Below are 26,262 nucleotides of genomic sequence, written 5' to 3' on the forward strand. Positions count from 1 at the left end.
TTTTACTGTTTTACAAATGTGAAAAAGAGAAATAGTTTGCAGTGGTTCAAAGTTATACCTGACTTACTTTATGCATTCTGAGCTAATTATCCACTGCGATGTGTTTATAGGTTAAGGTTAGGAGTTAGGGGATTATATACATAGTTGCTAAGTTTGAATCAATAAACTGTTTGTTAATTATAAACTAGTAAAGTAAAATCTATTTAAAACGGGGCACCTACTAGTTTTGCAGTTTTGAACAAAGTTAATTGACTGGTTGTTTTATATTAAAGAGGAGCTATGGTGCAAAATTGACTTTTTAGAGCTTTTAACTATGGTATAGTTGTTTCCCTTCTCATTTACCCTCTCCAAGTTGTATTTAAAGTGACTCATGCATGTTTGAGTAATATCTATTCTCCTGTATTCGAGACATCAATGTTCCGATCCACCCCCATCGTTTATGGCGACGTCAGCTCCCATTGGGCACCTCGGTTTTCTAAGGCATCAGTTAGCAGACTCGTTTCTTTTATGAAGTCGTTTTAGCTCAAAAATGTCCAAATTAGAACATAATAATCCACTGGTGTCATAGATCATAACTATACAGCAGACACAACCACAAAATGTCTTATTTAATGGTTCACTGTGTAACTTTTAATGAGCAGGCTACACCACTTGCTTGTTTCCATGGATAATGCATTGTATACATTTCACAGTATGATATTCAGTTTTTTTTTGTTTACCTCCATGAAGAAAAGTAGATGCCGCCATTAGGTAAAAGCATGCATTTTTTTTAGGTTAAAGAGATACTTCAAAAACGCGGTTAAAAGCTCCAAAAGCGAAAATATATTTAGAAGAGTGTGAAATGAGGACTTAAATCTCAATAATATCTTACAAGACAATTCGGCTGACAGTAATAACACGCCCACAGTCTAACATTATCTCCATATCTCCAGTGCACAAGCCCAGCACCAGCCTCCCACAAGCACCTCCCCACTGCTCTGTTTACCCAGTGGAACTAATAAAACAAACCCGTGCCCCTGGGGAGTGATTTCACCGAAACACCAACCAGGACGGCGCACCAGCCACCCACAGGAAGCAGGCAAATAAATGCAGTACATGTGAACAACGCACCAGTGTTTTATACTGTATTAGATTCATTCGACCAAGCAGGAGATGGAGAGGCTGAGGAGGCTGGTGGTTCTGCTCAAGCGTTATTGTTCTGTCTGGAATGTCCCACAGCAAGGCATTAAACATACCCATCCAGCATTTATATCAGTACGGATGTTTTTACTGCTTAAAAACGACTTCCAAAAACATCCATTCTTACTGTGCGAAGGGTAGCCTCTCCATAAATCTGACCTGTAACTTGACCTTGTAGTGTCACCTGCGTGTAAAAATAATAACAAAACGTGTTTATCTGGAAAATAAAATAATTTGTGAGATGTTAGTGTAAGCGTACAGCCATATGACACTTTTTTATTTCCATTTTGAGTAGTCTGTTTGAAAAGGACACATGAAAAATGGGCAGCACCAGCAATATCGGTGCTGAATATCGGTACCAGATTGATATACAATATAGATGAAACTGTATCAATATCGGCGATAGCGATACTGAAGCTGATATATCTTCCATTTGTACTCTCTATGGTTGGACAGGCTGGCTAGAAAAGTTAGACAATCCACTAAACTAAACCCATTTTGCGGAAAAAAAGTACTATAGCTATATGGGGTTTTCTAACTCAATAATCATTTTTGAAAGTGTATTTGCAATATATCCGTGTTGGCTATATTTTGCTGACAACCGCTGATTCGCTGATGTGGTTTACATACACAGGATTTATAATGTGAGATTATTTCTTTGAACTTTCTGCTGATAAAGAAACAGAGCTTCAAGACAAATGTGTGAAAATCTGTGCTTCCATCAGCGGCTAAGGGATAGTCCAATATAATCCTCTCCATTCACAAGCCATACGAGAATTTCCTCTCAACTTCAGGGTGAAAAGCATTGGTAAGAAGGTTCTGAATGAGCTTAATGCACCAAGTGAAGCTTTAGGCAAACTCATGTCTGTGGAAATGTAATATGTGTGAATGTGTCCTGAATATATCTCATAAAACACATCAGGCAGTAATACTTGGTGTGGGCATCTTATTTTATATTAAACCAGGGAGAGCAAATCTGACTGAAACTGGGGAGGCTGCCAAACTGAGCCATCAGCCCTTCCAACTACTGCTAATCACTCACATGGCTAGGCGATGAAGAAGATGAAGAAATTTAAGGAATTGCAAGTAAAAGTTTTAAATGTCATAAACTTGACCTATCGCTGTCCCCAGATATTATACCGTGTCCCATAACAGATAACAGAAATCCAAATGTTCAAAGGCTAAACTCCAAGGAAAGGACTCTCTCTGATGTGTTTTATCACGACCTAAACCCCAGCATCTGAAGCCAAACATGAATCAGTGCTAGTGCAGCCTCTGCAGCTCAGTGAGTGAAGGCTCATGATAAGGCAAGAGCATTTTAAACGACTGCCTGTGGCAGTGAGAGTGTGTGATGCTGAAGAGGAGTCACCTCTCTCTTGTTTGTCACAGCACATCTCTGTATGTCTCCTCACGTGTCCTCACATTTCACAAGTTTTGACTTAAATCTGCACAATTTGACTAGAAGTCCAGTGTTTTCTTCCCTCTCCAAGTTACAGAAAGTAAACTACTATTTTCTCACTATGAGTGAAACTTAAGACCTAATTTAGTGCAAGGGCAACACATTTGTTTCTGCCTATAGAGTACAAATTAATTTCAAACTTTAAATTTAGAATTATTGGTCCTATCAACACAAAATAAAAACTGTGATCCTGACACCCTGCTCTCTGTGTCTTAAGTCCACCAGTCTATGTTTTCAATAAGATGGAAGAAGATTGAAAATCAAAATCAATCCATTTTTTCCCCCATATCTTCCAGCTCTATGAGGCACGGCCTGTCCATATATTGAGAAAGAGAAAAGCTTGTACGTGTCTTCTATCTGCAGGTTGAAGTACTGGCAACCCATTTTCAGTTGTGATTGTAGGTTTTTTTTCAAACAGCAAGATTGTAGACTACATACTCTATCTTTAAACTTAAGGTTTTTAGGTAAGGTAAGTGACATGACTTGCCCAAGGACACAGCAATGAGATCACAATGGGATCAAACCACTAACCAGCCAAGTCTTGAATGCATCTCAATAATCACCTCGTACCACCAGTACCACATCAGAATCTATTTTTAATTTCTTAAATTCTCCTGGGCCCTATTGTATATGGTTCAGTAGATAGAAGAAACCAGAGCTCCCAGAGAAAAGCTATGCAGACATGAGCAGAACATGCAAAATGCATACACAAAGTTCCACTTGTCAAAATCATGCCATTTATCTTCACCCATTATAGGGGTGACGATAACTTGAGGCACTGCTCTGTCTGAAGCTCTGTTGCTCAAGTTGTTTTAACACAATCTGACCATAAAGAACTGACTTTGAACTACAACAGGTGATCTGATTTGTGCTGTTAAAGTCCCTCTCAAATAACAGTACAGTCACAAGCTAGCTAGCATCAGCCATTAGCCAGTTTTTTCTGTTATTCTCACCTTTTCTTTTGGAAGTCAAACACCTAAACAGCACCATGAATGCCTGTAAAGATCACAAGCACCTGAAAATATGGTATTTAAATCCATTTTGTATTTAATACTTAAATCTTAAAACTTCTCAGGCAGTGTGCATTGCATCACCATGGTAACTGCATTCTTCCATAGACATGCATGCAGAACACCCTCAGCGTGATGTCACTGTGAAATATCAATATTATACAGACGAATTCACATTCATGTCTCACCTGTAGCGACATTAGCCCCTCCCCCTGCAGGTGCGCGGCCACATCCGCCGCTGTGATGTCACGGCGTGGTGGTGGAAGTGGGCGGGGCCTGCGGTGCTCCAGTCGTCTCTTGTCTTTCTTGTAGAGCAGTGCAGCGAACGCCAGTATGTTGAGAAACAGCAGAGATGCCCCTACGGCAATAGTGACGGAGAGCTCAGTGGAGTAGTCCTCGGGCGGGGGGCTCCGCACTCCCTCCTCTCCTCCCCCCTGTCCCAGCGCAGACTCAGGGGGCTGCGGGGTGCCAGGAGGGACCCCTGGGTGCTTGGTGCTGCTCGGGGGCCACACCTTGGACAGGCGGCGGGTGTAGGAATAGGGGGTCTCGTCCGGGAGGGAGGGGCTGTGGGTGAAGGAGGAGACAGACTGTAGCAGTTCGTTGACGTGGTGGAGGTGTGGGACGAGCTGAAGCCAGAAGGAGATCTTGGTGGCCCTGTAGTGGTCCCTCACACGAGGCTTCAGGCCAATGTGCAGGTACAGCTGCTCCTTGGGTGTGTACTTGGACCAGGCCACCTCCTCAAATCGGTTGGGTTTGGTGTGGATGAACTTAGTGTCCTGGGGAACGGGCTGGTTTGGATCCCTGCACACAAACAGAATGAAAGACGGTTTTGTCAGAACTGTGTGTGTAATTCAGTCATTTCTTATTAAATAGAAAAAGATTTGAGCTTAGAAACTGTATCTAGCTTGAGGAACATGCCTAGAGAACACAGACATAATAATAGAAGTGGACTGAGTGAGTGTGACATCGCCTATAACATTTAGCTCCCGCCAAATGAAACCGATCAAGGCTAGCAGTTATAGTGGCGAATCTGCAACCGGGATAAGAAATCCGAGTGTAAGTATCATAGCAACCAAAGAGCCAATCAAGAGTCAGGGTGTTAAAGGTATTCACACTTCCCTTACGCCCCCTGCTAAACCAGCAGTGCAACGAGGGCAATAGTGGCCAATTAAACCTGTTGCTAACGCACAGGGAGAAGAAAGAAAGCACCGGATTGGCCTGTTATAAAAGCTCATATTTCATTTTACGGACAAAATTGTGAAATATAAACACAGAGTGGGTTCAAATTAACATTTTAAAACCAAAATGACGAGTCTGACAGCAGCAGTTACAGAGAGAGTAACATTTTGTCTGTAGAAGTCAATTGCGTCATTGCCAACTTATATCTGCTTCTTCAATATAATCTATAATTCAATATAATCTAATTAAGGTTTTTTGTTTTTTTAATTCATTTGTTGTTTGCATTGAGCCATCCTTCAGTAAGGTTGTCAGTGATGCAGTGGACCAAGGATCCCTCTCAAGATCTTAAGATACTATTTTGAAGTTTCTCGCCAGTTGACAGAAGCCCAAAATGACAAGCCTGACAGCGGCAGTTACAGAGAGAGAGGTGACAGTTTTCTAATGTAAAGTGAGTCGAAGGAGCCGGAACGTGGCATCTAGCAGGTTAGCTACGTCCATTTATATACAGTATACAGTCTATGGTCCCACTTTAAATGTCCACATCACCACACTTCCCCAACCGTTTCCACCGGCAACCAACTGGGTCAGGTCTATTCACTGCTCCTCCAATTCACTCTTCACTCTCCTTAGAGCTTCTGAGGCTATAGAAACAACCAGACAGGTGTTTTTTGTGCTTTTTTTTTTATCAATGTGGTAAAAATCACTGCAGAATCCACAAAGAAAACTGCAGACTTCAGATTAAGTGAAATGCCAGCAGCTCCAGTGCCTTATCTAAACCCACTGAACAGGACCACAATGGCACTTGAGTCCTGTTCCAAATTAGCAGCAATGAACTACTATAAAATATGACAACACAGAAACAAGATGCAAGGAAATAATGTTGACAACAAAGATGTCTTAAACAGTGTCTTATTCTGCATAAAAAAGTGCTAACCCTGTAGTTTAGATCTGTACTAACAAGTTCTGAAATGTGATTCTTGGTTTGTCAGTTTATATTTCAGTCTTTTTGTCAATTCTCATGGATGTGTTTAACGATCTCACAAATCTAATCGCAATGCTTGTCAGAAAAAGCGCATTTCGATATTTTTTTTTTACAAATCATGCAGACGTAAGGATAATTAGTGATGGGAGTCGTTCAAAAGACCGGTTCTTTTGCCATTTATTCATATGACACAAGCCAATGTGAGAACTGATTTAAACAACAATACAGAAATACATACAAATTAGAAAGAAAAAGATTTGGCTCGTTTAAAAATGAGCTCTAGATCCAACCGTTCACATTTAGAAACAAAAAGAGCTGACTCTTTCACAAACGTCACATCACTAGTGGTAATGTCTTATGATTAAAATTTCCTGAAATTAAAACTGAAGCGGTTTCTGAGCACGAACAAAATACATTTCACTAACAATGAGATTTAGAGGCTTGTTATAAAGTTTTAAAAGTCCAGACAGAATGCTTCTAAAAACGCCAAATACATCTTTTTTTAATTTGTGGGTCTGATTCTCTCCAGATAGTTCATTTGACAAGAGGCTTGATAGTTCCTTCTTATCAGATGTGGACACTGCAAAAAGTAATCTGTAGGTAAGTCAAAATTAAAGATAGACTTATACATCATTTGGCTGCGATAATGGGGTGATATTTGGACTTGGACTTTTTATCGGCCTTAAATCTCCAGCATAGGCCGAGATTTAGTTACACACAAAGCTTTATTTTAAAACTTTAATATGAAGAGATAGCTGTACAAAACATGACTGCACAGCTCTCTTATAGGGTTGTGGTAAAAAAAAAAAAAAAGACCTTGGGGTGAATTTGTAGTGAATTAAAATTATATAATTTGGGAAAAATAATAAAAATCGGTCCAACATATTGGCGCAAAAATGTCGGCAGAGCTTATCGGCCATCGCCTGCTCTGGTTTCTAAATAATCGGCATTGGCCATGAAAAAAAAAAAAACCTCATTGGTCAATCTCTAGTCAAATTTACACAAATTAAGAACATTTTGCTGGATTTGAAGAGATTCATCTTGACAAATAAAGTGATCTATCAATTGAATAAGTCCTTTTTGCTTAGTTTTTTTTTCTTACAATTTAAGCAACGTAACATTTTATTTCTTGTTTTAAGTAGTAAGAGATGCTGTTTCTTATGCTAAGTGTGATCATTTTACTTGCCAAGAGAAATTTTGTCAAATCAAGATCAGGGTGACCAGACTTAAAAATCAAAAACTGGCACACCGCCTGGTTGGAGTGTTTGGTAATAATAAAACTGGGGAAAGAGCATGAAATTAAGAATATTATTATACACTTGGTCCAGTTGTGGTTTATTCATCTTGTGAGTCACTATAATGTTTAGAGAGACTTTAGTCAGTACAATTGAGTACATATGTTTGTGTCCTGATCATTTTCACGCACATTTTTACTGTATTTTGTCTAAACAAATAACAATATATTCTTGTCTTTACTATTGCCGGGTATCAAATTGGTCAAAAATAGAGTCACCTGGGACATTTCTTGTATAAAACTGAGACAAATCACTAGTTTTGGATTAATTTCTAGGGACAGGGGAGACAGGCTTCAAAACCAAACTGGGACTGTCCCAGGTAAACTGGGATGTCTGGTCACCCTAATAAAATGTTCTTAATTCAAGCAATTTTAACTTGGCTAGACATAATAATAAGACATAATAATAATAATGCTTCAATTTTGACTTAAGCTGCCTAATTCAAGCACTTTCTCTCTTTGTCAATAACCTAATGCTCACAAAGTTTAGATCCTTAACTTTGGGAATTAAAAACATGTCTTATAAATACAACACATGCTTTTACGAAAATGACTGAATCTCGATCTAGATTCCATTTTGATTAATTGCACTGCTCTAATGTGAATGAACACTTATTCTAAAAGTTCACATTAAAGGTCCTATATTACACAAAACGGACTCTTGTGAGCTTTAAGCCATGTTAGAATGTTGTTACCTCCTCAAAAACAAACCTGGAGTTGTGTTTTGTTTTTGTTTTTTGCAGATGTTTGTGTAATCTGTTCTTATAATAAGTCTGTCTATATCTCCAAAGCTCAAAATAATTCCAATGAAGGTGTGAGGAGTTTAAAAACACAGCTGAGCACTTCCTGTTTTACCCCATGACATCACAAGGTGGAACAGAGTGTTTTCAATATGCAGGGTTTGTGTGTTAAACATGTGTGAATGAAAAAAAACACAACTTGAGGTATGTTTGTGATGACGAACCACAACCGCAATCGCACTTCATTATGACACTGATGCAATCCAGTTTCCCAAATATGAGCAACATCATCCACTTTAACTTCACAACAGTGTATTTCAGTTGAGTAAGTTAGCTCTTGTGTAGTATTTATGAGGATCCATGGCAGCGGGACACAGGTAAAAAAGCTCCAAAAGAGGGCATTACTCATTTATGGACACCACGCGTATCTCTTAGCGCTCTGGTTATTAATGGATGTGGGTCTGAGTGCAGAAGAGCTCCAGCCTGTGTGCATCTTTCATACAGGTTAAAGATTCTCAAGAAGGAACAAGTCCACTTTTCAGACTGGCACTAAAACACCAGGGCACCAGCGCAATCTCCGCTAAGTGCGTAGGCAAAAACAGTACACTACAAGGAGACTTCTGAGGTGAACTGTTGTGGGAATGGAGGAAATATGATCTAAACTGACTTCCACAACAGAACAGAAAAAAGAGATACTGCGTGGTTTGGAACTTTTAGTCCTGGTCTAGGTCAGGTCTAGTTTAGAGATTAGTTCCACTTTTGAAGAGGTGTGTGCAAAGGCAGGTAGCCAAAATTTAACAAGGTAAGGAAAGTTTATTTGTATAGCGCAATTTGTACACAATTTGAAACGCGTAGTATTGGTTCAAGAAAATACTCAAGAAAGAGTAAAAAAGTATCTGAAAAGTATTTCTACTCATGTTAGAGTAACTTAAAGAGTAACTTAAGGTAATTTGCAGGACACAAAATCTGGTATTTTCAAAGGACAGACACAAAAATGAGACAAACTAAATCATATCTGAAGGAGCAGTGCAAGAAACACAAATGTTTAAATCGTTTCATATTGTCAACAGCTTTTGTCACTTGTAGACTCACAGTGGGAAGAGACCAAAACATTTACTCAAGTAGGAGTACTGTTACTTCAATAAAAATATTACTCAAGTAGGAATTGAATTATGCTGCTAGAAAAGTACTCTGAAAAGTACAATTTATTTAAGTTACTCAAGTAAATATAAGAGAGTAAATGTAAGTGAGTACTATGCCCCTCTAGGTGAATTCGCCCCTGCACAGTTGTAAATGGTGTGAATGCTGATTTTCACGCCTTAAAGGTCCAATGTGTAATTTTTCAGGTGAAGGTTTTGCCTCACCACCTGCTTGTCTCCAGGGAGACAGTGTGCTACAGTGTGTAATTATTCATTTCTACCTCAATGGAGACAAGCATGACGCCACCAGGCCAAGTTATAGATCAGATCTGTGGTGAGGAGATCTTGCGCAGAGCAAGAAACGCATGTTTTCCAATGTAGTTTTTATCGGTGTAAATACTGTTGAACTACTGAGGAAATCCATTTAGGCAAAGTCCAAAAGTGCAATAAAAGAGGTGAGTGAGTAATCCGCATGATACAACAACAGAATACCACAAATGATACTATATATATTATACTCACTATATTATGCACTCTCATCTGGGCTGGCTACAAGTTCAAGATCGGGTTGTAGCCTCTTTACTTTTCTCAACTTGGACAAAGAGTTCACCTAAAAACCCTCCAGTTACACAGTCAGTTTGAAAACAATTTAGATTCTCATGAGTGTACATGCTTCTCCACTTTAATTAACTCAATTGAAGAGTTTCTTAGGTATAACTTTTATGTACATGAAATGCAATCCGCTTATCTGTGTAGACTGAAATGACTGAAACAATATTCTTGCTTTTTGTATGTATCGTATGTATTGAATAGAATGTTTGATATGTTTGTGTGTCTGTTGTATGATTCTGTCACACAAATATATGTAATATTTTGTGTTTTGTATTTCAAAGAAGAACCCCGCAGAGAGTAGCTCGCTGTTACGATCACCTAATGGGGATTCTAATAATAAATAATAAATAATAAACATGAAAATAGGAAAACAGAGAAACAAGGAAACAGGAGTCCATGTAACACTGGTTTGTCTTTGATCATTATCAATTATCAAACTGGTATTGAAACTAGATACTCATTAGAGAAGGTATCGATACTAAAAGTCACATTCACAGAACAGAAATGGACCTTTCGTGATTAACTTTAGAAGAGAACAAGTATAAGACACATAGACTAGTACACGCCCATGGACCACTATGGAACCTACGTGGACGACTGAGGGATGACACAGATATAAGATCACACGGTAATATAAAATAAAGTACTACGATTTAATGTTTCAGAATTACAATTACTTCACTCGGCCGACGCTCCTCTTCCCCCTCTTGCATGTGCCATCATCATCGTGCTCATTTATCTGAACGTGAGTTGAATTTTCTCCATATTCCTCCAGTGTTTCCCTGGCCATTAGAGCAGACGAGCGGAGCGCCAGACCCCGCTTTGAAATTCCGACAACAGAAATCACAGATCCTAATGAAACGGCACGCGGCTGGGGACGCCGCAGACGGCCAAACAAAGGCACAGTCTAATCACACAGTCACTTCTGAGAGCTGGATTTAATTACTGCGGCGCTAATTAGCAAAGCATGATCGTAATGACACCAGAGGACTAACGGGTACACAACTGCATCAATAATATACTGATCAAGAGTTAAAAGAATACTTCACTTAAAGGGGCTTGTTATGCAAAATTGACTTTTATGAGGTTTCGTCACACTGGTTTGAAAATGACATTCTATCGTCTAAAGAAGAGTGTTTTTCATTATCATCGTTTGATTGGTGTTGAGTATCGAGTCTATTCCTTAGTATCAAAATCGAGATTGGAATTTTAGTATCATGACAACACTAGTTAAAGGAACACTTGTTATGCAAAATCAACTTGTATAATTGTTAATAATATTGTTTTCTCTTATCATTAGTTTACATATGTCCGACTGACTCTTGCATGTTTTGAGTTAGTGCTGCCACAGTACTCAAATTTTGAACTCAATTTTGATACTAAAGAAAAGGCTGTTTACTCCGGCAAATGGTCAATAGTATCGAAAATCAGATACTAATCAATACTAAAACTGATATCGCAATTCGATATTCATTGGAACAGGTATTGATATTTAAAAAGTCACATTCACAGAACAGAAATGAACCTTTCCTGAGTAGATTTAGAATGATCTTGAGCTGTATCAGAACAAGTATAAGGCACATAGACTAGTACACACCCATGGACCACTATGGAACATACTGGACGACTTAAGGATTACACAGATATAAGACACATGGGAATACAAAAGAAAGGACTACGATTTAATGTTTCAGAATCAGTATTGTTTATCAAGTATGAAGAGTGTCCACTGGCCAGAAGGTTGGCAGTTTCAATCCTGCTCACGACACAAACATCACTGGTACAGCTGTCAGATCCACTGACCCACAGGTGGGAGGTGTGATTCCAGCTCTCACAGATGAATGCTGTTGTTGTGTCCTTGGGCAAGACACTGTAGTTTCTTTGCACCCTGTATGAATGTGTGTGTGAATGGGTGAGTGGTTCCTTGATGTAAAGTACTTTGAGTGTCTTGAAGGTGGAAAAAAAAGGACCATTTAGTGTTTTCTCTCATCATTAGTTTACAGTATTTTCCAATATACTCAGTTAGTGCTGTCACAAATCTTTAACTCAAATTTGATACTAAAGAAAAGGCGGTCTACAGGATAACAGTTTTGACAAAGATGATAAAAAACAAAAAATCTCTTTAGGCAGGAAGAAATAATAGTTTCTTTAATATTACCATGTGGACTTAAACTAGTTCAGATATAGATGAACACCATTATAAAACTAAAACTATGTAGATATGTAACTTTTTTCTATTCATGTATTTTCTTTTTCAGTACCGAAACTTGTTTAAATGTGTATCTTTTGGATCAGTTTAGTAGCCATTAGTATCTGGGTATCAAGTTTTTAACCATTTTAGTTTTAATAATCCTGCATTGTCCTGTGAGGCTTGGGGGCTCAATGGGCTTTGTGCATGAAGCATTAGGAGAAAAATTCTACTTCACAAAAATGAGTTCTTCAGTCAGGAGCACTTTTACACACAGACATTCTGCTCTTTTAGAATATTATTGCATTCATAATAAAAATTTAAAAAAAACATTTCCCTTTCTCATCTAGTACCCTTGACATTAGTTTTCATCTTTTCTCGCTTACAATTTTGCCTATGGTTGGAAAACACAATTCAATAATAATGCCAATAATCTTATTTTAAGCTTTTCAATATACAGTACATAAGATTCATTCACTCCATACTTGGTGGTGGTAAACTACTATTGTAGCCACAGCTGCCCTGGGACAGACTGACAAAAGCAAGGCAACCAATCTGTGCCATCAGCACCTCTAACCAACACTCACACACACACTACATTCAAACTATGCAGTGTGAGTGAAGTGTCTTGCAACAGCAACAGTTTTGACACTTGCGCCCCACTGTGGCTCCTGATACTGTAAACTTTGGGTTTATTTCTAATGCAGTTTAAGTGCAGAAAAGTCTTATGATGACTTATGGATTTGAAAACTGTGTAGGAGACTTTAAGGGGAAATTTGAAATTGATTAAACTGCTAAGGGGACCTAGTAAATAGTATTGATGAAATATATATTCATAATTGAAGCAAAATACAGCTCCTGGTTTTTGATGAAGGAATAAAGATACCATGATTAAAAAAGACGTGTCGTATCTATGACACCTGTGGATCATTATTTTATAATTTGAACATTTTAAATCGCAATATGTGCGAATATTGCGATTTAAAATAGGGAAAATAAGGAAATTGAAGACTGCTCAAACATGCACAAATAACTCCAAATACAACATCAGGTGATTAAATGTTGAGGGGAAAATCTCTAAAAAGGTGATTTTGCATAGGTCTGCTTTAAAAGCTAAATTTTCCAATACTTTATAATGTTGTTAGGACAGCTTCGTAATGTTATGTTGTATCTACAGGCACCGATGAATCGAAGCTGGCTGGTTGCAAATTTTTGACCACTGATTACATTTACACAGCAAAGTGTCTTGCCCAGTGGCATAACAGCAAATGCATGTCTATATCAGGAACCATACTCTCAACCATTGGTTTAATGGGCCAACATCTCCATCATCTCAGCTACTGCTGCTCAAAATCCATAAATATTCCACAGTGGGAGTACTTTGTTTTGATTAGCAGCATGTTTACCTTGCCACTGGCTAAATCAGACGCTCCACATACATCAGCACAGTGTTAGCTACACATGTTTGTATTACACCACAAGCACGGCCATATTGATGACTACAAGTACTACGCTTGCGATTAGAAAAAAAAATGTGTAGATCTTATTGAAAATAATGGAATCTGCCACTGTAACGCTGGTGTCAAACGTATTGGGAGCAGTTGACTGTGAGCACATGTCATCTGTCCGCAACGTTCACTGTCATACCGCGTTACGACATCCTCCAATCAATTTTGCAAACTAAACTAAACTGGTCCACCTTGTGAAGCGGTAGCTTTCAAGTTAGCAACTTTTTTTTTACCTTTTGTTGAGATTGACAATTCCAGGGCTGAAATGATTCTAGTAAAGGTGTATGGAGTTTAAAACACCATGGAGCACTTCCTGTATTACCACATGACATCAGAAGGTGGAATAGAGTGTTTTCTGTTTGAGAGAAGAACTACTGTATTGTATTGTATCATGGTTTTATCCTTTTCTGTTGCATTGATTTTATTGGAAAGCACTGTGAGTATTGTAAAGGGCTCTATAGATAATATAACTGATTGAAATCTACACAGTGAGTATCAAATGTACTACACAGAAGATATTCCTCCGTGGCAATAAATCTATGATATGCCACTTCAGCCCTGGTGTCAAATGTGAATGCATACGTCCCCAGTCTACATGAGGTCTGGTGTCATACTGTGTTACTACATCGTTCAGTCCTCTTAGCCACACACAGTTATATTTATTCTCCTGTTTCTTCAGTTTTCTGTCACCCAAACCTAACGTTGAGTGTCATAACATGTGACTAGGTCTTACAGGACTAAACCAGATTTAACCTAGAAACAAACCAATACTAAGTTAGGAGACTATATCGTGTATGAAGAAGCTGAATAAGGGAGTGTAACGTTGCTCATAGTGTTCAGCTCCAGTGAAATGAAGCTCGTCGAGGCTAGCAGTTATCAGGGCCGATTTAGAGCCGAATTCCATATTTGAAATTCCGACCGAGAGTCTCATAGCAACCAAAGGGACAATCCAATGCGAGGCTGATGAAGGTACAGCCCCTTCCCGCCTGCATCCCTTGTTTAGTAGGGAGTGGGCACTTAGAAACACGGTCAATCAAACCTGTCACTAATGCTAGAAGGAGCAACCTCAGGGAAAGAAGGCGCCTTATTTGTCTGTTAGTAATGTTCATATCTTGAGTTATGGACACGAAAGTGAAATAAAAAAAAACAGGATCATGTTGAGTGGGTTAACAGGAACATTTTAAGACCAAAATGACGAGGCTCACTGCAGCAGTTACGGAGAGAGGGCTGCCAATTTTCAATGTAAAGTGAAATGGAGCCAGAGTCAATGAAGCCAGAAGCATGGCCATGATCACTTCCAATTTGAAACACAGCAGACAGCACGTTAGCTTTGTCCATTTATATATACAGACTATGGGACTAACTCAGAACCAGGACCACGGCATGTAAACAATAGAATATGCCTCTCCAGCTCTGGTGTCAAATGTGGCATATATCACCATCCCACATGACATCTGGTGTCATACCGTGTTACACGCAGACACATTTATTCTCCTGTTTTCTTCAGTTTTCTGTCACCCATGGCGCTGTGGCATTAAGAGCCTCTTCCCGCCGCCTTCAGCTCACCTGTCAATCATCATCGAAATCGAAATCAGGTGTAAAGAAGACTAAACAGGGACCAAACCAAAACTTTAACAGATATAAATCAGGACTTAATAAATGAGAGGATGCTACCAGGACTAAACAGGGTAAAGTCCAGGTTTTAACAGGTTTATAGTGTTGAATGAGGGCCCAGACAACAAAAATGGACCAAACCAGTTATGGTCATGGAGAACGATGGAAAGTGCCACTCCAGCACTGGTGTCAAATGTGTGTATACTTGTAACCACTCTATATGATGCCTGGTGTCTAACTGTGTACCATGAGGTCTAATGCAGGTCTAAAACATGTATCAATTGTGGTATAAATCTAGTCTAATGCAAGACTATATCAAATCAAAGGACTAACTCAAAACCAGAAAACCAAACATGTAAAACTGTAGAATATGTCACTCTAGCTCAGAGCAGTCAAATGTGTGATACCTTACACATGATCCCTTGTGTCATACTCGTCAGAATCAGAATCAGAAGACTTTTATTGCCATCGCTTGTTAACACAGTTCACAAACTAGGAACTTACTTCGGTGATAAAGTGCAACATAAAACACACTGAATAAATACAAATACAAATAAGGGCATGCACAAAGTTAAAAAAGGGTTATAGGTAGAAAATATATACAACAGCACTGTGTTACTACATCCTCCAATTCTTTGAGCCACACACAGGTACGTTTATTCCCGTTTCTTTAGTTTTCTGTCACCAGCAGTGCCGTGGCATCAGAGCATCTTCCCGCCGCCTTCAGCTCACTTGTCAATCATCATCTAAACATGGTCTAAATCAGGTCTGGGGAAAACAGGGCAAAAGGAAATTTCAGGACAAAGTTCAGACTTTAGAGGAATTAATGGCAAATACTAAAATGTATATATTATTTATGTTCAGGAAATTACTATTGAAATATATTTTTCTTTGATTTTAATAAGACTAAATTAATTCTATTTAAAAACATGGTTGTGAACTTAATATTATTTGTATTATTATTTTGGCATATCTACCTGTAACGTCTGTCATAGCGTGTGACTAGGTCTAGCCGGCCTAAAGCAGGACTAAACAGACCTAAAGAGATCTAAACAATGACGAAGCAAGACAATAACCAGAACCAAAACCCCAACAATAGAATCTGTCTCTCAGGCTTTAGTGTCAAATGTAGCATATATCACCATCCCACATGATGTCTAGTGTCATACCGTGTTACTACATTCACTGATCCTTTTAGCCACAGACAGACACATGTATTCCTCTGTTTTCTTCAGTTTTCTGTCACCAGCAGCGCCGTAGCATTGGTGCCTCTTCCGGCCGCCTTCAGCTCCCTTGTCAATCATCTCTTTGTACACTTCTGAAAACACGCGCCGCGATCAGACAGCCCGCGCACACGTCTCCTCTGTGCACAATCACGGAGCGCGGGGTAAATTGAGCTGTCGCGGAGCACTGCAGAGCGAGTCCACAGACAATTGAAAGGGAACTTAGATCCCCGCATGCATGGCTCCTCTGTGCATTGGGTATAGTAATTACCTGCGAGCCTGGGAGAGCTTTATTGTATCAGCATTGGATATGTCTAGTGTGCAGCGGCGTAAACATAAATATGCAGAGGTGCTGCTAAGGTAAGGTATTTGATTGTCTCTGCAGGGAAATTTGTTCTCTGTATTTGTCTTGTGCTTCTATTGGGGTTACACCAGTAACCTGTGCGCAAGTGCAGTGCAATGTCCAGGAACTAGGGCTGTCAAAAAAAGTAATACCAAAATTCTAATTGATACAAAAACTAGTAGCATATCAATATTTAAACTGAAGAAAAAATCTAAAACAATTGGTTCATTTCTGAATAGTTTTAGAGTGATTTTGATCTAAAGCAGAAATAGTAAAAGATCTTATGATTAAAGACACTATACTAGTAATGGTTACACTTTATAATAAGTACAATTTTAATCCTAGTCTTAATAAAACATGAACAAAGACATAATTCTCGATGAACCCTTAATTACATAGTTCTCTATCATTTCAAAATGATCTGTCCACTCTGTTACATATTCTATTCTTCAATCTAAACTTGTATTTTGAGAGAGAAAGTCAAGCAGTGTGTGTTTATCCACCCACTTGTTTCTTTGGGCGTCTGTCCCTGCAGCATCTTCCTGGATCTCTCCACTGGCTCCTTTCTTCTCTTGGTTTTAAGATCAGCATATTGCTCGTGGTTCTATGGGCCAACGCACTACACACACAGCGTACTCCCTGTGGTTTCATGGGCTAACGTGTTTGTGGTAGTAGCCTACCCTTCTCTAGTGTATTATCTACCTCCACATGGATTCAAGCATTGGTGGGTAGCTCAGCTCCCAGACTGGTGTATTGTCTGTGTTTCATGGGCTAATGCACTGGTTTAAGCTAAAAATCTGCTGGTGCTGGATACTCCAGTGTACATCGTGGCAGTAGGTTAACCCTGCTAAGTCCTGTGTTGTTGCCAGATTTCTTAGTGCACACTTCTAAAAATAAAACTTCCTCATGGTGTAGCTACCAGAGGACTCAGAAGACCAGAGGGGCAGTCCAGAACCGGGCAAGTGGGGCCTTCACCCTCTAGCTGTTGTCTGGAGAGGATTAACCTGTTTGCCACTAGGGAGTTGAGACATTGTTCCCCGTTCTTCTCCCTCATGAACGACAACTCTGGGATGGATGCTCTGGCACATCCTGATGGGTCTGCTGTATGTACTCTTGCAGTCACTCCTCATCTTGGTCGCCCCACTGTGGCCTCACATGACGTGGTTTTCGTTCATACCTCTCTTCCTGGACAGTGTACCACGGGAGCATGGGACACAGTTTCACCCATTGCCACTGAAGCTCATGTTGTTCTTGATGTGGTACTTCGGGCCCTGGAGCAGCATCCATAGCAACACTTGGATTTGGCAGAGTTGAATTGGCTCTCCCTCAAGGTGTCATTTCTGGATGCCATAACTTCCACCAGGAGGGTTGGGGAACTTGACGCCCTTTTGGTTCATGCTGAATGCTGTACCTTTTCTGTGGATGAGTCTAGTTTTTTTCTAGTCTTGCTGTCCGCGTTTGGTGCACTGCGGACTAAATTTGCTTTTTGGTCGATGACAAGGCTTTGGCGTCCTGCAGGGCCATATCCTGCCATTCTCTTTGTTCTGTTGTCCCTTTTCCCTTGTGTCTTGTCGGGTTTATGGGCCTATGGAGGGCCGGGGTTTATAGTCCTATAGGGGGGTGGGGCATACCTTTACGTCTTGTGTGGTCTCGTTCTGGTAAGATGTGTAAATATTGCACATTTGTACAAAGTTCATTTATCACTTTGGTGTTTTGGGACGCTGGAGAACTTTTGGGAGTAGCTTTTCCCCGTATTTATGTAATATGTAACAGAGTGGAGAGATAGTCTAGAGATGATAGAGAACACTTGAGAACACTGGAGATGACAGAGAACACTTGAGAACACTAGAGTGAAGAGACTATCTCTCCAAGCTCTGAGACACTCGTAGTTGCGTTCTGATCAAACTGTCACTGGCTACATACAGCACATGTGATGTATAGGCAGCACCAGGGGCGTGCCCAGTCCACCTGGTGTGTCTTAAAGAGTTTCCATGTACATATGGAATAACGAGTGGAGAACCAATGTACAACGTACCCAGAGCCTTACTAAGCCTGAATAATTCTTAAAAGTGTGCTGTGCAACTTTTCTAGTTGAGGGTACACTATTGCATATTATCACTTTGCCTGGGTTAGGGTTGCCAGGAATGTTCCACACTAAGGCATGAAACTCATTTATCCAGCATTTCTTAAACTACAAGAATTGCATTTATTCAGTTACAAGAATCCCATGCATTTCAGAGCATGTCTGTCCAGATCTAAAATACCGCCACACATGGACATTTCAGAACATGTTTGTTTAAACCACAGAGTTCGCAACTTTTACACAGAATAAACCCCCATGGAGACCCAGGGAGGATATGTGACACACAGGGACATTCAGCTCTCAAACATAAATAATTTCAGTCTTTGCGTTTTGGTAAACATGCCACCAGCCAATTTCGTTTTGATTAAATTCTAATTAATCACGCAATATCCAGTTGACAGGCAGCGTTTTGTAATTACCTGCTTACCTCCGAGTTGTTCCTTGTAGCAAAATTAAATATGATTTTTTTTTTTTCTGTTCGAGGTATAAACAAAAATATGCAGCGTGATGTGATTTTTTACCAAGAAAGTGTTGATGCTGATGTAGCTGTAGGTCTAGACTGCAGATGTCTGTACCAGCGTCTCTACGGACTGGGTGCAATTGGGTTCATTATACTGCTAATTACAGAGGAGCAGCCATAGTGGAGAGTTCTTTCTACACAACAGCAACGCATGTATCCTAGTGAAACAGCTGCAAGGCAAATAGTCTGTATTTTTATGTAAACCAGGAACATACAAATTGATCATGGTGATGATGATGGTCACAATTAGAGACACACAATTATTTAGGTAATATTATCTCCTCTGCAGAGTCTTGGTCTAATTCAATGTAAAAGCTGCTAACCCTGTAGTTTAGACCTCTACAAACATGTTCTGAAATGTATGGGATTCTTGAATTCAAATGACCTATTTTCAAAATCAGTTGTATTTAATTGTTTAACTTAGAGACATTGTAGCATGAAGTACTCGAAAACGATCTGAACATGTGATCCTCTGGTTGTTAACTGACACACATTATGCAAAATGGATTTTTTTTTAACCATGTTGTAATACTGTTCTATCAAAAACATATTTGGAGTAGTTTTCAGCTTCATTCACATGTTTCTTTAAGCCTGTTTACAAGGTCGTCTTGTCTGAGCCTCAGAAATCACGTTTTCATTTCAGTTTAAATTTCCCCAGGATTGTTACATCATAGGTAGAAATCCCGGACTTTTCAATTCCATCATACCGTTAATTCCAATATTACACATTTTCACAGATAATTAAATCTGATTTAGAATAATACTTATGATGTGTTCGTAAGTAAACTGACAAAAGTAATATTTATTGATTTTATTCAGCATAAAACTGTCTACAAACATGTTTTGAAATATCCCTGAGTGTCAGATGCCCTCCCTGTGTCTCCATGGGGTCTTATTCTGCATAAAACCTACTAAGTCTGAAGTCCAGCTGACTACAAACATGTTTTGAAATGCATGGGATTCTTATTCATATTTCAGTCATCTCTCCAACTTCATTAGTTCCTGGACATTGACTGAAAATATCGGTCAAAAAAAATTGCAATTACACATTTCCCTCCAAATTTCATCCCTAATGTCAGAATGTGAGATAAAAGTGGCTCTCATCACGTCTTCAACAACTCTATTTTCCATGGCACTTTTTTTCTTCGCTTTGAACAGAATAAATTGGCTCTCAAACGCAGATTTCACCGCTGGCACACACGTTTATTGAAGATTAATTGTGACAGTTGTGAGCAGAAATGGGAAGAGTGAAGTGTGCAGAGGCTTCCAATGATGTTTGAGTTATATGCAGAGTAGGCACCAAAACAGCTTCAGACACTCTAAGCGTGCCTGGTCTGAACCCAAATTTAGGTTAGTTGCATTTTTTTTGGAAACGCAAGAAATGGTAAAATGATCTGCATTTGTCTAACATTAATGCTGCATTATGTCAGTTTTTTGTAACATAGTGAAGGGTCTATAATACCCTTTTTTCAAGTGAAATATTGAGATCTATTGAGGGGCTGGGTTTAAGTAGCGATTATTCAGATCACAGAGAGTCTTTTTAGGTTTAAACCAACTGGATTTCAGCGTTGAAACTGGTAACCCAAATGCAGCTTATTCTGTTTTCTGATTGGATAATGGCAGCTTATACTACCAAGTGTAAATTTAATGAAAAATGTATGTACTGGTGCAATATACGACTCACTTGAGCTAGAATGTAAGCTATAAATGTCTTCAGAAAGATCCTTGCAAACCCTTTTATTTTCTCTAAATGCACAATAGAATAGAAATGTGATTTGCCTTGAGTAAACTATATGATAATGAATTAGTCTAAACACTCTTTACAATTTGATCACACACCTAGAAACATAAGCATCTTGCCTAAGGACACAATAACGACAGTGGCAAGGGATTGAACCAACTTTTGGGTTAATTAATCTAAAACAAGCTGCAGCCATTACTGAAGAAAATGGTCTTGTTTCATGCAGTTACATCAGAATATAGTTATCTCCCAGAGAAGCGTCTATAAGAATAACAATGCTTTGGCTTCATATAACATCTACCATACCATTCCTATTACATTCATACAAAAAAGCAAGCAGGGATAAGCGACTTGGCTTAGGACACAGCAACAGTGATATATCCCTAAGCCACTTGACATGTTATGTATCACCTGCTAAATGCCATGCTGCTATTTTGTCTTTTTAAAATGCTTCACTCTCCACAATAGCCAGGAGAGGGTCCCAATGACCACTTGCAAGTAAAAAGTAAAATAATTTCTGCATGTTTATGTGCATTTTAAAACAGGTCTACTACCCAAAGCTTTGGATAAGCTCGAACTAATAAGTAAATAGGGCCTGGGAGAGACTGCACGGATGACATCTAAAACTACTTCAAGCATGTTTTTGATGAGAGAACAAGTCGATTTTGCGTAATACCACCTCTTTAAAGTGAGACTCTCCTGGCGAAACCTTTGAGTCAATATCCAAGATAGGAAAATCCCTTCTGTAAATTTGCTTTATATCTGGTTCTAGCCATACCAAAAATCATATACAGTCCCAGGCCTAGTCAGTCAAACTGCGTAGATAACTAATAAAGGAGCGTATATGGATCTGCGTTCCAGCTGTCTATGTGGGACAGTGACTCAGAATCCTTGTGTCTGTTTGTAAGAATAACAGGCATAACAGCCGGACACACACACACGACACCTCCTCCTCTCCGCACACACGCCAGGCCCCAATCACATGTAGTCTCTGAGCACACAGGTGAATTTCCTCCAATCTCATACTGACTGCACGTATTCCATTGTACACACTTAGAATAAGTCTCTCCCTCATGTCCCTCTCTCACTGCTCAGCGCTGACCTGTCATTTCAGAGACTTGTTCGTGGTAAATCCATGTAAAAATGGTTTAATGCATTGTACATCAAGCTGTAGCCAGAAACAAAACTTAAGACAATGAATTATTTTAAAAAACTGAAAAATATATTTATGTAATCAATACAAAAAGTGTCCATTTGATTTGTCTGGCCAGCCAAGACTACATTTTTGTCCTGAAGTGCGCAGAGTTGCAAAGCTGTCACAAAAATCACATTTCCTTTAATTTCCTTTTTTACCATGGTAGTGTGATCGCTGAGGTTACAAAAGTCACACAAAGTTACATCTTCGGGCAGCTTTGTAAAAATCCATCACTTGTGAAACCTTGACGGGGGCACACTGACTTGAAGGATCCCCGGGCTGCAGTGGAGAGCCAGGTGCCAGTATTACTCAGGCAGGGCGGGTCGTTCGTTCTGCAGTGAGGACATTAACTGGGCTCAAGGAGACTGTGCTTTTCTCCAAGAGGGACGGAGCTGTCAGAGAGTGGGGTGACGGAGGACAGCTGTGTTGGTCACCATGGAAACAAATTTGAATGGGTATGCCTGAGAATCAGACTGTTTTTGTTGTAAAGGGAGGGAATTATCATTTGTAAGGTGTATATGGAGCAGAAAACGGTTGGAGCTGAATGGCTTGAGAGATGATTGGTTGAGAGCTAAAGGTAGCGGCCTGTGATTGGCTGATAAGACAGAAGGTAACAGGAAGAGACACCAACATTCTTCTATATTTGATTGTAGTTATGTTCGGGACTACTTTGCCCCAATAACCGCTCTGTCCAGCACAAATCTGCGCTCTCTAGTATTTTCCACACCCATCTGCTCCTTGTCCTGAAACTACATCCCCCACAATTCATCACAACTTTCACAGGCGTCCCATAAAGTCCACTCGGCTCCAGCGCAGGGTCTATATTTCAGCCTCTTGGAAGAGCCCTACGTGCTTTAAAACCCGAGTGAGCTGTCTGCAGTGAGAATGTGAGACGTCCCCGTACCGTGAATCAAGCGCTCCCTGCTCCTTTCACATGTGGAAATGGGATTAAGGGCGCCGCATGTGGGTATTGTGGATATATGTTACAGGGACGGGCAGAGATTAGCTTTACAGAGGAGAGAGGAATACATCTGTACAGGATGGAGAGGCAATCAAAGCTAACTAAAGTTTCTTTGTAGGTCTAAAGATTTATAGGATTTGTAATAAAAGGTAGTGACAGTACATTGTGCAATACCTTAGTCATGTTTCCTAGCTTACGTCGTGTCTCGTTGGACAATTGGGCTACTGTATTGCCGCGCACATGCTGGATTCTACTCATTTCTATGAGGATCAGGATTTGAAAAAGGCTGGTACCTGGAGCACTAATGCATTTTCAAAGGGGGAGTTAGCGTTAGCCAGTAGAGCTGCTTAATATGAGAACATTTTTGTACTGTGATAATGATAATTATTGTAATAGTTTAAATACGTAATACACAATAAGTTCAGTTAAAATAAGACAAAAATGTACATGCTTTCATTTACTAATCAAACTGTGTCAAAATAACCTAAGAGACGAAACCCAAGTCTAATATCTGACCTAATAATTCCAACCTGCCATTTAACTTTCCAAAAACAGTACACTTCCATGGCTGCCATGGACTTGTGGCTGACTGGCTGGCACATTGAGCACTTTTTAAACTTTTTACATTTTTGACCAACTAAGAAGTGCAGCATGTGCAGTTCAGAAGGACAGAAGTTAAGGATTATTGGATCGTGTGAGCAGTTTGTTTTTCTTGTATCCATGGCAACCCTGTATGGAGCTAGTTATGCTAATGAGCTAGCTCTGAAATGCTACAGACTTGTGCTTAAACTGCCCCTCGGGAACAAATAAATGACTGACCAAGACCAACCCAATTCTAATAAGTAAAATCATGACTAAAATCCACCTATTTGTTCTTCAATACTCTACAAAGATATGAGTCTGGTCACCTGTGATTCTCCCTGTTTTCAGATGGGTTTGATTGACAGGTGGGACAGGTGAACAATGAGCGCCTTCAATTCACAAGTGTCACTGAAAAAGCGAATCTGATTGTATGATCACCTTTGGGGGACGTGGGGATGTCCCTCTGTGTAAAAATATTGATAGATGTCATTCTGGATTGACCAGGCAAGCCTTTTTGTCCATTGTATTTAAACCAGTACATTTCTATAAAATTAAAATTATTTTAAATTTTTATTTTATTTTTTTGCAATACCAATTATTATATCAGTCAATATTGAAATAGCTATATTTTTGCAATATATTATGCAGCTCTATAAGTCACTAAGCCTTTATAGTGAACAAGGGCTGCTTTGACACCTGACCTCATGTGAGTAACGTCAGGGCAGCAGAACATCAGGAAACATTATCACTGTGGAACACTGTTCCCTCTAAGCTGCGAGCGTGCGCAATTGCGCACTGCTGACACGGTCTCCGCGCACATAAAATCTGCGCTGCGCACAAAAACCAGAGTTGAAAATAAAATAAACACACAACAATTCATTCTGCACTATTTTTCAGTGTAAGTCAGTGAGTGTGACCGGGGACGAGCTGCTCCAGCCAATTATGTGATTCACATACTGTCATGATCCGCTCTGTCCGCTCCTGGTTTTACTCCTGTCCTGCTCCTTCCCTCCCTCACCTGCCAGATCTGGGCTGGGCTCCTGGCTCCTCCTGCCCGCACCTGCAGCCCATCAGCGCAATCAACACACCTGCTGTGCATAAAAGGAGCTGGGAGAAGAGACTCAGTGCGAGATCATCGTCGTGTCGCTACATTCCTGTCGTCCCTGTGTTCCTGTCGTGCTCCGGCCCTGGATGTCTCCTGCCCGCTCTGCCCTATGCCCATCTGGTCTGCCTGTCTTCCTGTCGTCCCTTCATGTCCTCGGTCCCTGTATTTCCTGTGTTCCTGCTCACCTGCTCACCTCCGGATCACCCGCTGTTTGTACTTGTCCTATCCTTACAATAAATCCTGTAAATATTCCCAGAGTCTGCATCCTTTGGTCCGCTACACTCACCCGTTACGACACATACGTATTTGCGCAGCTTATCCACGTCATTGACAGGCTCCTCATGCGCCGCTATCAGTGTTTTAGCCGATGTGGCCGATGTGGAGTGAAGAGTCGCTCATGATTCTAATGTTTAACCTCTTAACGTTCCGACGGCCCGCCCTTGGGCAAAGATCCGCGCGTAAAATTATGCGCGCGTAATTGCGCAATTTTACGCACTGTTTTGTAGCAGTTTTGCGTTTTAAACATAACGAAACGGACAAAACAAGGGAAGTACGCGACCGAGGACACTGTGGATGTTTGTACAAGTTAAACTAGAGGCATCTCGGACCCGGAGCGGTTCGTGGAACCGAGTGAAGATCTCATGATGGACTCAGGAGCAGAGGACCTTATGTGCTGATGGACTGGATGCTGTTCCTGGTCGGTAAGTGTGGTTTATTCTGCTATTGACTTAATTGTGGGTCAAATGTGTATTATGTGTAATTATTAGCATTAGCTAATGCCAATCTGCGCTCCCCCGACCACCACCAATCATCACACACACACACACACACACACCACTTGGGCGAATTGTCTTTCCTAAGGACACAATGACAGAAGTTGGTCCAAGCGAGACATGATCCTCCAACCTCTGTCACAGAATGACTCACACTGTCACATGTACAGTGTATTTTTAGTTTCCAGTGTGTGTTTGTTTACATTTTGAAGTGTGTGTGTGTTTATTCACTGTTTGCAGTGTGTGGTTTGTAAATATATATTAATTTTGACCCATACCACTTGTTTTGAATATATTTTATATACAAATACACATTATATATTGTGTTTTGATATGATATGTAAAAGTACAGTAATAGAGCAGCTGTGCAGATACAGATTCCTCTCAGTGTGTATTGGTCATTGATACTGTCACTAGTTTATGAGTTGTAAAAATCAAGCAAAAGCTTCACACAATGGCTTATACTCATAATACAAGTCAGAGCTTTATCATAAAAATGTTAAGTGTGTTTTCAACATTGGAGTTTACAGTTGTCTTGGTTTGGTTGGAAGCTCATGTTTTTCCATAGTTAAAATGAAATATTTATACTTCCAATAGCATTAACATACTACACAGGTCATGAGCAAGATTTTTGTCATTTTCATTGTATAAGTGGCTAAAGCACTTAATTAAAAGTCTTATAACAGAAATGTAAATGCGGTAATTTGATTCTTTTAATAAACCATTTAACTTGGATGGATGTGATGCAGCATGACCACAGTGCGCACGTCTGATGTCGCTCACAGTCGTCCATGGGACCGCTCAGGGAGTTTGTGTGTTTGCTCAGACTCGT

At 39.9% G+C, this 26,262-nt stretch overlaps 1 protein-coding gene across 1 annotated transcript in view; it reads right to left on the minus strand.

The window, feature by feature from the left end:
• LOC117388836 (neuroligin-4, X-linked-like) overlaps nt 1-26,262 on the minus strand; it is a 78,255-nt gene that overhangs the window by 5,029 nt on the left and 46,964 nt on the right. Inside the window, exon 8 of the mRNA XM_033986384.2 lies at nt 3,837-4,449. Within this exon, the coding sequence (XP_033842275.2) occupies nt 3,837-4,449 (613 nt within the window). The remainder of the gene's footprint in view (nt 1-3,836; nt 4,450-26,262) is intronic.

Source organism: Periophthalmus magnuspinnatus, chromosome 21 (assembly GCF_009829125.3).
Source record: "Periophthalmus magnuspinnatus isolate fPerMag1 chromosome 21, fPerMag1.2.pri, whole genome shotgun sequence".
NCBI lineage: Eukaryota > Metazoa > Chordata > Actinopteri > Gobiiformes > Gobiidae > Periophthalmus > Periophthalmus magnuspinnatus.